The 13782-nt window shown below is 41.1% G+C and overlaps 1 protein-coding gene across 2 annotated transcripts in view; it reads left to right on the forward strand.

The window, feature by feature from the left end:
* The window catches only part of CHCHD3 (coiled-coil-helix-coiled-coil-helix domain containing 3), a 188871-nt gene that overhangs the window by 143360 nt on the left and 31729 nt on the right, over window positions 1–13782 (forward strand). For both annotated transcript variants that reach the window (XM_054399541.1, XM_054399542.1), the window contains exon 6: window positions 8238–8308. In XM_054399541.1, the coding sequence (XP_054255516.1) occupies window positions 8238–8308 (71 nt within the window). The remainder of the gene's footprint in view (window positions 1–8237; window positions 8309–13782) is intronic.

Genomic DNA, 13782 nt, shown 5'->3' on the forward strand with positions numbered 1-13782 from the left:
ACACTTCCTTCTTTAAATTAAAATTCAAGTCCTATCTGCAGTGCCAGTGTATGCTTCTCTTTGTTGCCTTCTTTGAAGGTAGATCTTTAAAGACCTTTCTTCCTCAAGAACAATTAATCTTCATTTTTCTTTTTGAAAAATACTTCTTGTCGCTCAATTTGGGTACAACCTATGTGGTATCTTTGGGCCATAGACACTCAAGTAAGTAACTTACTGTGTGGTGATCCTATTCAGGTCAATTAGATTCAACTCACATGTGAAATTAGTCACTTGATAAAACACTGAGTTTTTGCAGGTTTGACAACAAAACTCCTCTGGATGGCTTACTGTCTGTGTGGTAACTAACACAGTGTTACATATAAAATAAAATATTTATTAATAATTACAAATATTTGTATTTGCCATTTTAAAAAAAAATTGAATATAAAATTTAGAAACTGTATTTTAGGAATTTTCTGTAAAGAGGCTAAAATTTGGCAGAGTTTGGATGCTTTCTGGGTTCTGGATTTTGTCATTCCTGGGAGAACATGTGTAAGCTTGTCTTGCTCCAGTTCAGGAGCACAATTGAGATTTGCAGAATCACAGAATGGTTGGGGTTGAAAGTGACCTCTAGAGATCATTCACCCTAACCTCCCTGGGTCACCCAGAGAAGGTTGCCCAGCATCACAATGTCCCAGTGGGTTTTGAATCTCTCCAGAGGAAACTCCACAACATCTCTGGGCAGACCATTGCAGTGCTCCAGCACCCTCACAAGAAAGAAATTTTTCCTCATGTTCAGCTGGAACCCCCTGGATTCTAGTTTTTGTGCCCATTGCCCCATATCCCGTGACTGGGCACCACTGAAAAGAGTCTGGCCCCATCCTCTTGCCCCCTGCCCTTTAACTATTGATCAGTATTGAGAAGATCCCCTCTCAAGCTGCTTCTTCCCTGGCTGAACAGCCCCAGGTCTCTCAGCCTTTCCTCCTCACAGAGATGCTCCAGGCCCCTCATCATATTTAGCCTGTGTTGGACTCTCTCCAATAGTTCCCTATATCTCTTGAACTGGTGAGCCCAGAACTGGATCCAGTTCTCCAGATGCAGCCTCACTAGGGCAGAGTGTATGGGGAGGAGACCCTCCCTTGACCTGCTGGCCACACTCGTCTGTTCCTCTGAAAAGAGTTTTTCACACAGATTAAAACCGTGGATTCCTTCTTCTGACTCAGATTTTGCTTATCTTATCAAAAACCTTCTGTGATACAGATCCTGGTGGGTCAGCAGTCAAAAATAGTGTTTCCTACAGCTTATTTTTCTGCTCTCTGTACTGATGAAGCTGAGAACTTTCTCACTTGGACTGTCAAAATACACATTGGCCAGTCCAAAGCCCAGTCAGCCAAAAGAACAGCCCAAGTACACTGTGCTGTGCCTGTGCCATGAGCCTGAGAGAGATTGGAGACAAGTTGAGACCATGAGCAGCACAGCCTGGAAAAGAAGAGACTAGGCAAAGAAAGTTGGAGAAGCTGTGAGCAGGCAGGGGGTGGTTAGCAGGAGAGTCTGCTTTTGGTAATACAAGGATGGAAATGCAGTTAAGAGTAGACTGATGGAAAAATAAACCCTCTGATCTGAGGGAACATAGTTGAGAGACTAATAGCCAGTGAGAACATCAGAATATCTAAGGAATCATGACCAACATAAGTCAATCCTACTTGCTGATTTACTAGTTCAGGTAGAAGAAGACTGTGTTGAAAATCTTAAGCAGAGTCATTTTCCAGGAGCTGCAAGCTCAGTGTCATAGCATTTCTAGCATTTGGTGGATTCCCTTTTTCTCTTCATCACATTTTTTTTTTTAAAGCTTTTTCTGCTGAAAGAAAAACTAAATGCTAAACTCAAATGCTTGGAAACTGCAAAATGCCAGCATGAAAAGCAGTGGTTTTCTTCAAGTGATATGGACCTCTAACATATCATAGTATCATAGAATCACACAGGTTGGAAGGGACCTCTAAAGGTCATCTAATCCAACCCCCCTGCAGTGAGCAGGGACATCCTCATCTACATCAGACTACCCAGAGCCCCATCAAGCCTCACTTCAAATATCTCCAGGGAGGAGCCATACCTGCTCCTATAGCTGCTGGAGTTACCTCGTGTGACCCTACATACACAGTGTGCATGGCATTCATGATCTATTTCACTGCATTGAAACTTTGAAATATTACTAGTCTCTTACAGTCCTTTTTGAGTTGCCATTCCTGTAATACCAAAGAAATGAAAATAAATTGCCTAATTCCTCGTTCTACAGCTGCTGGAGTGGGTCCAGATGAGACCACAAAAATTACATGAGGACAGGCTGAGAGTGGGGTCATTCAGGCTGGAGAGGGCTCCACAGCCTTATTGTGACCTTTCAGTACTTAAAGGGGGCTTCTAAGAAAGCTGGGGACAGATTTTTTAGAAGGGTTTGTTGTGACAAGACAAGGGGCTTGAAACTGAAAGAGGGAGATTTAGCCAAGAGAGAAAGAAGAACTATTTTACATTGAGGATGGTGAAGCATTGTCCTAGGTTTCCCAGAGAGGTGGTAGATGATCCATCCCTGGAACCATTCCAGGTCAGTTGTTTGGGGCCCTGATCAACCTGATGACCTTTAAAGTTCCCTTCCAACCCATAGCATTCTATGATTCTGTGGATTCCTTTGCAAGGTAATTAAGGCTAATGTTCTTTAAGCATGGAGAATGCTTTGTGGCTAATGATCACAAGAACCTTTTGTGCTCAGCAAGAGGTAGGTAAGGCGTGACGTCTTGGAACCTTTAGCTGTTGCTGGCATTTTGTATGTTGGAAAATTGAGCTTTCACTTTTAGGTTATGACTGTTGAGCTGTTCAAATCTGGCACAACTGGGTTCATCCTTGCTGGCAGTTGTGGCAGTTTGGGACTAGGTTGTAATCATTGTATGCAGTGGAGGATGGATCAGCATCCTGAACCGGATGAGTATTTGGTCTGGTCCCTTTGGGCAATGTTTCTTCAGTCAGGGAGATGGCAGCCAAGGAGCATATACAGAAGTGGGCTGCTTTCCTCCAGCTTTAGCTACTTTGAAGTCAATCACCTATTTTGATTTTATTATTCAGGGCCCCACTGAGTTGGCAGCAACAGAGTAATTCATGTCATTCTGAATACTCTGTGAGGTAAGTTGGATCTGCTGGCCAGCAACCTCTCTGGTTCTGGAGCACACCTCAGGGATCAGTTTAGACTAGATACTTGACTTAGTCATCAAGAACGAAATTTGCTGCTTTATTTTGGTATTGAAGTCAAGAAACATGCCCATGTCATGCAAGAACTCCATAATAAGTACAGAAATAGCATCTTCTGCATAATCTGGGATGATGTTTAATTGCCACAGCCCTGACACTTCTGTTCCTTCCTGGAATTTTGTAAGGTCTTTCGTAATGCACTTCCTACACTTTCATGCTTTCTGCAATACAAAGGTCTGTAAAGATCTACAGAAAAATATCTTTTTGTTAGACAGCAACACAGAAGACTTGAAAGAGAGGAAGATGTTGTGCAACTATGGAAGTGAAGACCATTTTATAATGCATGTGCCCGAGACCTAAACCAGAGACAAGGGAACTTGACCGTGGTATTTGCTGCCATTTTAGTGTCTTAAAGGAATCTTAAGGATATTATATAGAGGGTGGAGCTATCTGGAATGTAATGGACATAGCTGAGCTTTGTATGTTCATGTCCGTGGTGCTTGATGCAGAATGGCAAGGTGGTGTTGCGTTTCTGTTCCGTTCCCTCTGTCTGCCACATTTGTGCACACTTTTTGAGGAGAAAATAGCTGTATTTGGAGTATCTGCTGAAACTGGGGAAGCTCCATAGGCCTGTAGCAGAGCTGTTTTCTGATGATCTGCCACTGCTGCTTACCTGAGAATGAGACCGTAGCCTTTTTCTTCCCCTTTGTGTTGAACATGGGGACTGTATATGCAACATAAATTCATCCATGTATTTATCTAGAATCACAGAAAGTTAGAAGGGGCCTTTAGTGATCATCTAGTCCAACCCCCCTGTGTCAGCAGAGACATCTTCAACCAGCTTCTGTTGCAGTGAGCAGGACCATCTTCAGTCAGAGCAGGTTGCTCAGAGCCTCCCAAAAACCTGACCTGGAATTGTTCCAGGGATGGGTCATCTGCCACCTCTCTGAGCAGCCTGGGCCAGTGTTTCACCACCCTCAAGGTAAAATGTTTCTTCCTTCTTTCTAGTCTAAATGTTCCTCTTTTAGTTTCAAGCCATCACCACTTGTCCTGTCTCAACAAGCCCTGCCAAAGGTTTGCCACCCCAGGCTGGCTCAACCCTCAGCTCCCAGTTACAGACTTTCTTCTAGAGACTGAGGAAATTATTTATGTTAACAGGGCTATGCTACAGCATCATTTTTACCCTGTGTTTGGAGAAATGACCACTGCATTCTTGTCTTGGGGATTAGGGAGGACTTCTAAACTGAAACTCCATCTCAGGATTATAGAGAGTGTATCTCAAAAGGAGAACCCGAGTGAATTTCAAGGGAAGATCCCATCCAAGAAACACAGTACACTTTATCTGAGATAACAAATGGTTTCTTGATAGTGGGATTAAAAGTTCTTGGCATATCTAGCAGCTCAGTTATCACTTGAACCACAATTAAAAAGTAGAAACAAGTCCACTCAGAGTATTGTTTTTGTGTCAGAAATGCTCCTTCATGCTTGAAAATGATAAAAAATTGCAATCGATCCTTACAACTGTTGTGTTCATCTTTATTGATCACACAAAAGAAAGATAAATGGCAGCCCAAATAAGATTATAGTAAATGTTAGTGTGGTCGGGGACAGTCGGGTGATAGAGAGCTATTCATCATCTCCAGCGGTGACCTGTCCGCGCTCCCACTGCAGTCACTCTGCTGTCTAATCGCATACCTATTGATTTCATCTATGGCCAAGCAACCTGGATGTGGCTGTCATTGGGCAGCTGAGATTGCTAAATGCAAGGGGGTCACTGGTGTGAGGAGGATTTCATTTTCGTTTTCTTACCGGCCAACAATGATTTATGAAAAAATAAATGACCCTCAAGTCACATGTGTGGAAACCTTGATTCTAGGACAAAGGAATGATTAGATCTGAATCTCAGAAGCAGGAGTGCAGTAGACCACCATGCTCTCTGTGATCTGTGCCTGACCTTTGACTGCAGTGGATGTTGCACAATTTGTTATAATTTGTGGTAAAATATGAGACTTGCAATACAATTTTTCCTGGGTCTGGAGCTGTTTGTTTGGCGTATTTTTAGTGATTTCTGTACATTTTAAGATTATAATTCACAATGAAGAAGCCCAGAAGATACTCAAATGGGAAGGAAAAATGTGGGGTTTTTTCTATTTTTGTTAATAGCTCTGCCTATTTTGGCATTTCCATCAAGTGTTTTTGCTGCAATGGGCTATCATACCTGCATTCCTCATAACATCATTTGGTACAGATAAATTGTGGAATTACAGAACTGTTGAGGTTGGAAGAGACCTTTGAGGTGAAGTCCAGCCTCTCTCCTAGAGCTTGAAATCCTGCCACTACTGCTAAGTCACTATCACTAAACCATGTCCCTAAGTATCACATCCACGTGTCTTTTAAATACTTCCAAGGGTGGTGACTCCACCACATCTCTGGGCAGCCTGTTCCAGATCTTGACAACCCTTTCTGTGAAGAATTTTAGACTAATATCCAACCAGAACCTCCCCTGCCACAACTTGAGGCCTTTTCCTCTTTTCCTTAATGTTGCCCAGGATATCTTTACTAACCCAGTGATCATGAAGACTCTGTCATCTTCAGCTTTTACAAAAGTGATCTTTCCAGTTCACAGGAGCTTAGAATTTATTTTCCCCTAATAAATTAGCAGTTGAAAGTGATAGGATGAGTGGAAATGGCCTCAAGTTGCACTAGGGGAGGTTTAGGTTGGATGTGCAAAGAAACTTCTTCACTGGAAGGATTCTCAAACATGGAGATGGTAGAATCCCTATACCTGGAGGTGTTTAAAAGACACAGAGATGTGGTGCTGAGGGACATGGTTTAACACCAAACTCGACAGAGTTAGGTAATAGTTGTACTTGATGATCTTAAAGGCCTTTTCCAACTAAAATGATTCTGTGATTCTGTTTTAGGCATATTGCCTTTTCATAACTCAGTATCTTAAATAAATAAAAGCATTTACCCAGAATGGAATTGTAATGACACTTTCAATGGAAGGATGCTTTCCATGGAATGATGCTTTCCATGGGCTGCATTGTACCATCCAAGTACATTTGATGTTTCCAAGATGTGAAGTAGTGCTATAGCATGAATAACTAAACCCTGGTAAAAGCAGGTAGGTTGTTAAAGTAAGGATTCCGAATGGGTTTTGTGTCATCATGCAGTGTGTGAGTGGAAGAGTTTTGTTGCCATGTTAATGGGACTCCCTGTTATGCTGGATGGTTCAAGAGCTTTGACGCTACAGAATAGTTCTTGCAAATGCCAACAAAACCTTTATATATCTCCACAACCTGTTTTCCCTGCTATTCAGAGAAAAATGGTTTTAGGGAACTTTTGAACTACTTTAACTTTTCTTTATTCTTCCAACTGTGAAGCCAGGTGCCTTGGTTATTGCATCTTATGTCCAACTGTGCTAAGGCTATAAAATCCTCTTGAAAAATACCACCTGTATATTATCTAGACATGAAGCATCACAACATTATAGTGATTTGTCTTTGAACTCCTACATCCCGCTGAGAAACTTTACCAACTATAGAAAAGTTCTGTTGCTTGATGATTCAGTCTTATCTCGCCTGCATTTTGGCAATTAACGATTTGGTGGAACTGAGCAAAAGTCATTCCTGGGTTTAGGGGAGAGGAAAATATGTTGGGAAGCTGCCTGGTTTTAAAATTAAAATTAGCAAGTGATTTGGGCACAAACTGGAACATAGGAAGTTCCATTTGAACATGAGGGAAAACTTTTTCTCTGAGGGTGCTGAAGCCCAGGAGCAGGCTAACCAGAGAGGTTGAGGAGTCTCCTTCTCTGGAAACATTCCAGAGAAGGACATGATCCTGATCAGCCTTGATGATCTCAAAGGTCTCTTTCAACCTCAACAGTTCTGTGGTTCTGTGAATGCTCTGAGTGACCCTGCTTTAGCAGATAGGTTGGACTAGATGATCTCAGAGGTCCCTTTGAACTCCCCCACCATGCTGAGATTCTGTGATTGAAGCAACCAGGAAGTTTGGAATATTAAAACAACTCTCTATTAGAGCCATTATCAAGGCAAAGAGCAAAAGAAATCCAGTCATAGTTAATTCATTGTGCAGTGTTGTATTTTGAGTTGAGTATCACCTGCAAAATAGATGGGGATTGATGTGTAAATAACACAAACAGGGATGTACAGAGAAGGATTCAATATTTTGATTTTTTTCCCTAATGGAGAAGCTTCAAAGGTTCCAGCAGCAGCTAATGCTAAATGCCCTTTGTCTCTTTACAGTTTCATCCCCGAGAGCCATCTCTTTTGCATAACCTTCCAGAACCAAGGGGACACAGTTAAAAAAACACCCCAAAAAGTCTCGGAAACTTTGTAGAACATTTGATTTGAGGGTTAAGGTTTGGGGGATTTTGGAGCAACTTAAGTATCCATATTAAAATCATAGAATTGTTTCAGTTGGAAAAGACATCTTAAAATCAGTGAGGCCAACCATCAACTTACCACCATGGCCATTCTTGAACATCTCCAGGGATGGTGTCTCCACCATGTCCCTGGGCAGCCTGTTCCAATGCCTGGCCACTCTTTCAGGAAAGATTTTTTTTCCTAATATCAAACGTAAACCTCTTCTGGCACAATCTGAGGCCATTTCCTCTTGTTCTATCACCTGATACTTGGGAGAAGAGACCAAGGCCTACCTCACTCCAACCTCCTTTCAGGTAGCCATAGAGAGGAATGAGGTCTTCCCTCAGCCTTCTCTTCTCCAGACTAAACAATCCCAGTTCCCTCAGCCACATTCTCTTAACACCATTAACACTATGAGGGTGATGAAACACCCAATCCCTGGAAACATTCCAGGTCAGATTGGATGGGGCTCTGAGCAACCTGATCCACTTGAAGATGTTCCTGCTCACTGTGAGGTGGTTGGACTAAATGACCTTTACAGGTCCCTTCCAACACAAACTATTGTATGATTCTACACTATTAGCATGCATATAAATGATGTTGTATAAAATCTGTATATTTTTTTCAACTTTTCAGAGTGCCCAGTTCTACAAAGTTACCACAGAGGAATACAAAAACGCTGCTGATGAAGTGTCATCTCGGTTCAAGTAAGTCTTTTCCACTCTTATTCTTGAGCCTGGCAGCTAGGTGAGTTCTTACCCATGTTAAAATGCACAACAATTCCCCTTCCCCCCTCCCCCCAGATCTTATCACTCTGTGCTGATTATAGAAACGAGAGAATTTAGAAGGATTTGGAAGCATAACCATAAGCTGCATGGAAACTAGATGCACAGTTAGTAATATACTAATTAATTTATATTTGATAAGATTCATGAAATAGTCTAAAAATACATTCCTTAACATTTTTTCTCTACTGGAGGACCAAAAATGTAGCTCCAGCTTTACATTACAATAGCCTTCATCCTCTGCTTGTGTGACGTGAAAGGATTTAAATTATCAACTTCACTTTGCCCTGAACAGTGAAGGTCAATTGAAATAATTTTTATTAGTCCTGAGGATGGTTAAATGAAGATATAGTAATTGATGGATCAAAGTGGCTCTGACCCTTAGCCTTGGACTCTTCCCTTGCTGTAGGTTCATCCATTAGGTAGAAGGTTTAATTTATCATTTTAGTAAGGATACAGACAGAACTTTTTACAACCTTTTTGTCTCAGCAGTAACCAAGAAATGCTGGAGAAAATTAATTATTCTGTGATGGGTTTTGGTTCTGTGGAGGGATTCTCTTCTAGGCTTTGTTTTTTAATGAGCAAGAAGAGAAAAGGCCTTTTTGAGCTGCTGATAAATAAAGTTCTTAACTGTGAGATAAGAATTATTTTATCTTTTAATACGAATTCTTAAATATTCTCTAGCGTCTGTGTGAAGTCTTTGTATTGGTCAGTGGTGCAGAGTATGGTGAGGACTGAATTTATCTGTCCCTTGAACAAGAGGGGCAAAGTGACCATTGACTCAAGGTCTGGTTTAAGCATAGGTTGGACTTGATGATCTCTGAGGTCTTTTCCAACCTTGTTGATTCTATGATAATATGGAGTGTTTTCCATGACGTTTGGGAAGCCTGAAATAGTGTTTTTCATTGGGTTTTTTTATCATCAGTCATAAAATTCCATCAAGGGGGTATCTCTCCTTCCTCTGTTAGTGGCATATTTGAAGGTTTTGAAATCTAATTAGTACCTTTGATTATTCCAAAGGAAACTTTGATTGTGATTTGAAGCATAAGTTGATACCTCTAGGTGATTATTGTGACTAGAGGTAGAAAATGGCTTTAGATTTCGTTTTTTTCCTCCTGATACATAAATATTTCCAAAGTAAATCAAATGGTTTTGGGTTCCTTTTTTGCACAAATGGAGCTGGTAGATATAGAGAGGGCCAGTACTTAGCAAGAGGCAATGTCTAAGAACTTTAACAATAACATTTTGAAGGGAAGTCTTTATATTGGCCTTCCAGTACCTGAAGAGAAGGACTTCTTATGAGGGCTTGTAGTGATAGGACAAGGGGAAATGGTTGTAAACTGGAGCAGGGTATATTTAGATTGGACATTAGGAAGGAGTTCTTTACTATGAGGGTGGTGAGACACTGGAACAGGTTGCTCAGAGATGTTGTGGGTGCCTCATCCCTGGAAGTGCTTAGGACCAGGATGGATGAGGCCTTGAGCAACCTCATTTAGTAGGAGGTTTCCCCCTGCTGATGGCAGAGGGGTTAGAACTAGATGATCTTTACGGTCCCTTCGAACTCAACCCATTTTATTTTCCTCTGTCTGCATAATCCAAAAAGTATTTCTTTGAGAGGGAAGCAGAGACTCCCAACACTTGAGGAGTCTCTCATTTTTTAGAGACTAATGGTTTAAATAGAATTTATATCTTTGACTGATCTTCATTGTAATGCATCATAGAATCATAGAATGGTTTGGGTTGGCAAGAACGCTAAAGATCATCTAGTTACAACCCTCCCCTGCTGTGCTTCCTTTGCACTTCAAGCCTGAATAATGCTCTGGAGTTTCTGATCAGTGGATCCAGTTTGGGTCCATTGCCTTAAGAAACCAAAAAGAAAAAGGTACCTGAAGTATGCTCATAAATTGTGATGGATTTGATCATGTACATGAAATATCAATACTCCTTTATAATTTAAAAGCTTTCCTTATCCGAAATCATTTTAAATGCCATGTCTTTTTTATTGAAGGTGTAAATTCAGCAGATGTTATTTTGTCACTGCCTTTTGTATAGAACTTGATGGATAAATTATGAATGATATAGTGAAACCCAAAGACTCTTTTGGTGTCACCAGCCACTTCTCATGTTCAGTTTAATTGCATGTGAGGATTGAGGACAGGGTTTCAAGCAATGAGCTTGTGTAATTGGCTGAAAAAAAAAAGACTTAAATAAGGTTGAACTGCTAAATTTTGTTAATACATAAATCAATATGCTGTGTGTCAGTGTGATTTCAGGTTCTATGTGCAAGATTAATCGACTTAACTGTGGTACTATTACAAAATAGTCTCACTGTATTTTAAGTATATCTACAATTAGTTACTAGGTTTTATTGAGGTAACTTGAATTGCTTCAACTTTTTAAGCTCCATCTCTTCCAAGAACAAGGAGAAGTAGATAGTTACTTCAATATTTCCTGGATTTTCCTTTTTGTTCCTTCATTTAGACCCTGAAATTACATCATCTGTGTTTCATCAGGATAATTCACCTCATTAAGAGGGGTAAAATTAAATATCCCACATAGACTTGTATCAGAGGACTGGCAGATCTTCTGTACTTTGTCTGCAGTCCTTGATGGCTGTTTATTGCCTTCTCCAGCACTGCCTGGATTAGACCCATATTCCAAATGCTCATGATAAATGTTTTATCTCAGCCAGGTCTTGATTCACATTGATCAAATTCTGAATTTATCAAATGGTTCATCTCTTTAAGACACTAATTCACATTGATCAAATCCTAAATGACCAGGTTCACTCAGTTCCTGCAGTACACAAATCACATTAAAACAACATTACTAGAGCATGCTGCCTTTTCTAATGGAGGAGTTATGTTACCCGCAGTTACATTACAACCAGAATTATTATATTATGAAGATGTCTCTGTTATAATGAGAAGTTTACACAAGAAGAAAAGAATGAAATGTTACAGGAAGAGCTGGGCTTTGGGCAAAGATTTGAACTTTAATCAAATTCTACATTTGGATTGTGGGGTTTTTTTCTCTTAATTTGAAGGGCTGGTAGCAGGAGATTTGGCAGCTGTGGTGGTGACATTTTATTCCCCTGTGGTGTGTAGAGCCAAGTAACATCTTGATTATTCATTTAGGAACAAAGTAAGCAGATAGGGCAAATTTGACCTAAAATAGATGTTTTTACTTTCTCTTCTGTGGATTTTGAGTCCTTGTGGTACATAACAGACTTCATGGCTGTGCAGTACTGCTTTTCCCAAGATTGGAACTTTTGCCATTCCCTTCCTGCTCCACTGCTGTCTTGTAGAAAACATGAAGCTGCTTGCTGCTGCTTTCTTGGCCAAAGCATAGTATTCAGCCAGCCAGGCTGCTGGTGAATCCAGGTCCTCTTTGGGGATCAACTGTTCGTTTTGGTGGTGTCTGTGTAAAGCAAAGCAAGTGTAAAGTTTTCCCCAGTCTTTTCAGTGTCACTTCCAAACTCCTGTGTCTGCAATGAAGCCAAATTATGGATCTTGTGTGTCACAGAACCATGGAATGGTGGGGGTTGGGAGGGACCTCTGGAGATAATCTAGTCCGAGCCCTGCACTACTAAAGCAGGGTCACGCAGGATCACAATATCCGGAGGGGTTTGTAATCGTTCCAGAGAAGGAGACTACAACTTCTCTGGAAAGCCTGATCCAGAGCTCCAGCACCCTCACAGCAAAGAAGTTTTTCCTTATCATTAAGTGGAACTTCCTTGTTCTACTTTGTGCCTGTTACTCATTGTCTTACAACTGGGCACCACTGAGAAGAATCTGGCCCAAATCTTCTTGAACCCCACCCTTTAGCTATTGATCAGCATTGAGAAGATCCCCTCTCAGGCTGCTCTTCTCCAGACTATACAGCCTCAGGTCCCTCAGCCTTTCCTCACCAGAGTGATGCTCCAGGGCATCACAGTGCAGAGTTTCTATGTTGAAAGACTCATTCCAAACCCTCCTGAACACCATTCTGTGCAACCTGCTCTCAGTGATCCTGCTCTGACAGGGGCATTGGACTAAATGATCTCCAGAGGTCACTTCTAACTCCTATCATTCTGTGAGTCTGTGACTCCTGGATGAGATTATTCAGCACTAACAGTTTTAATTGTCTTTGCATCATCTGGGAGCTTGGGTGTTTATTCTGAATTACAGATTTGATTTCCTCACTGTGAGACTTTTGCTCATGAACCTTCCTATCAGGGAGAGTGCCTCTGGAAATTGGAAGAGCTTGTTCAATTAAACACAGAAAGGTTCAGGATTTGCTGCTTCACACGGTACAATCTTCACACATTGGAAATGTTTTAGAAACAGTCTTACAAACCAAATCAATACATTTCACATGACCCTCGATTATCTCTAGTGTTCTGATCACTGCTGGAAGTGAGGGCTCCGTAGTAGCCAGGAAGCAGGCTATTACAGCCCTGAAGATACATTCAGCAGGGGGTTGATTCAGGGGAGAGTGAAGGAAATAAATGATGAAACATCAATATCGTGTCTTCCTTTAATTGGTGACTTCTGTATTGTGAGGCTTAGTTTATTAATGTTTGCTGAAAATTAAGTTCAAAGCTCAGTTGTGTTTGGTGCTTATTTGTAAATACTGAAAAACATCAAGATGCTTCTTCTAAGTTGTCTTTGAGCTCATATTCTTTTGAACTGGGAAGGCAGTTTGTAATGAAGCCACATTGAGTACCAGTGACATTTCAATCTCCAAATACAACTGTCACAAAAAGCAGTGATGCCAATTTTCTGGAGATTAAAAGAAAAAAAAAAAGACAATATGGAGAGAAAATAAGCATTTTAATGACAACATTGGATTGAGACCAGGGAAGTCACAGAATTGCAAGATGGTAGGGGTTGGAAGGGAAGGGACCTTTGGAGATCATCTAGTCCAACCCACCCTGCCAGAGCAGGTTCACCTAGAGCAGTGGGTTTATTTTACTGTTCTCATTACCCTTCTGATGTTGGGCACATATGGTGACTTTCAAGGGACTCTTCTTGCACTATTTTGTAAATTAGGAATGTTGGTAGTTCCTTAATGCAGAGATACCTTCAGTAGCTATCATGTTATATTCATAAAGTGGTGTAACATAGAAACACTGCTCTCCTGAGACCTTACCTGGAGTAGTGTGCCCAGCTCTGTAGCTCCCAACACAAGGACATGGAACCGTTAGAGCAGGTCCAGAGGAGCCCATGAAGATGACTACCTGGAAAATCTCCTCTGTGAAGACAAGCTGAGAAAGTTGGGGTTGTTCAGCTTGGAGAAGAAAAGGCTCCAAGGGGACCTTATAGCATTTGAAGGAAGGTCCTGTCATGTGTAGTGGCAGGAGAAGGGATAATGGCTTCAAACTGGAAGAAGCTTGATTTAGATTAGACATTAAG

This window comes from Indicator indicator, chromosome 3, assembly GCF_027791375.1.
Source record: "Indicator indicator isolate 239-I01 chromosome 3, UM_Iind_1.1, whole genome shotgun sequence".
Classification (NCBI taxonomy): Eukaryota; Metazoa; Chordata; class Aves; order Piciformes; family Indicatoridae; genus Indicator; species Indicator indicator.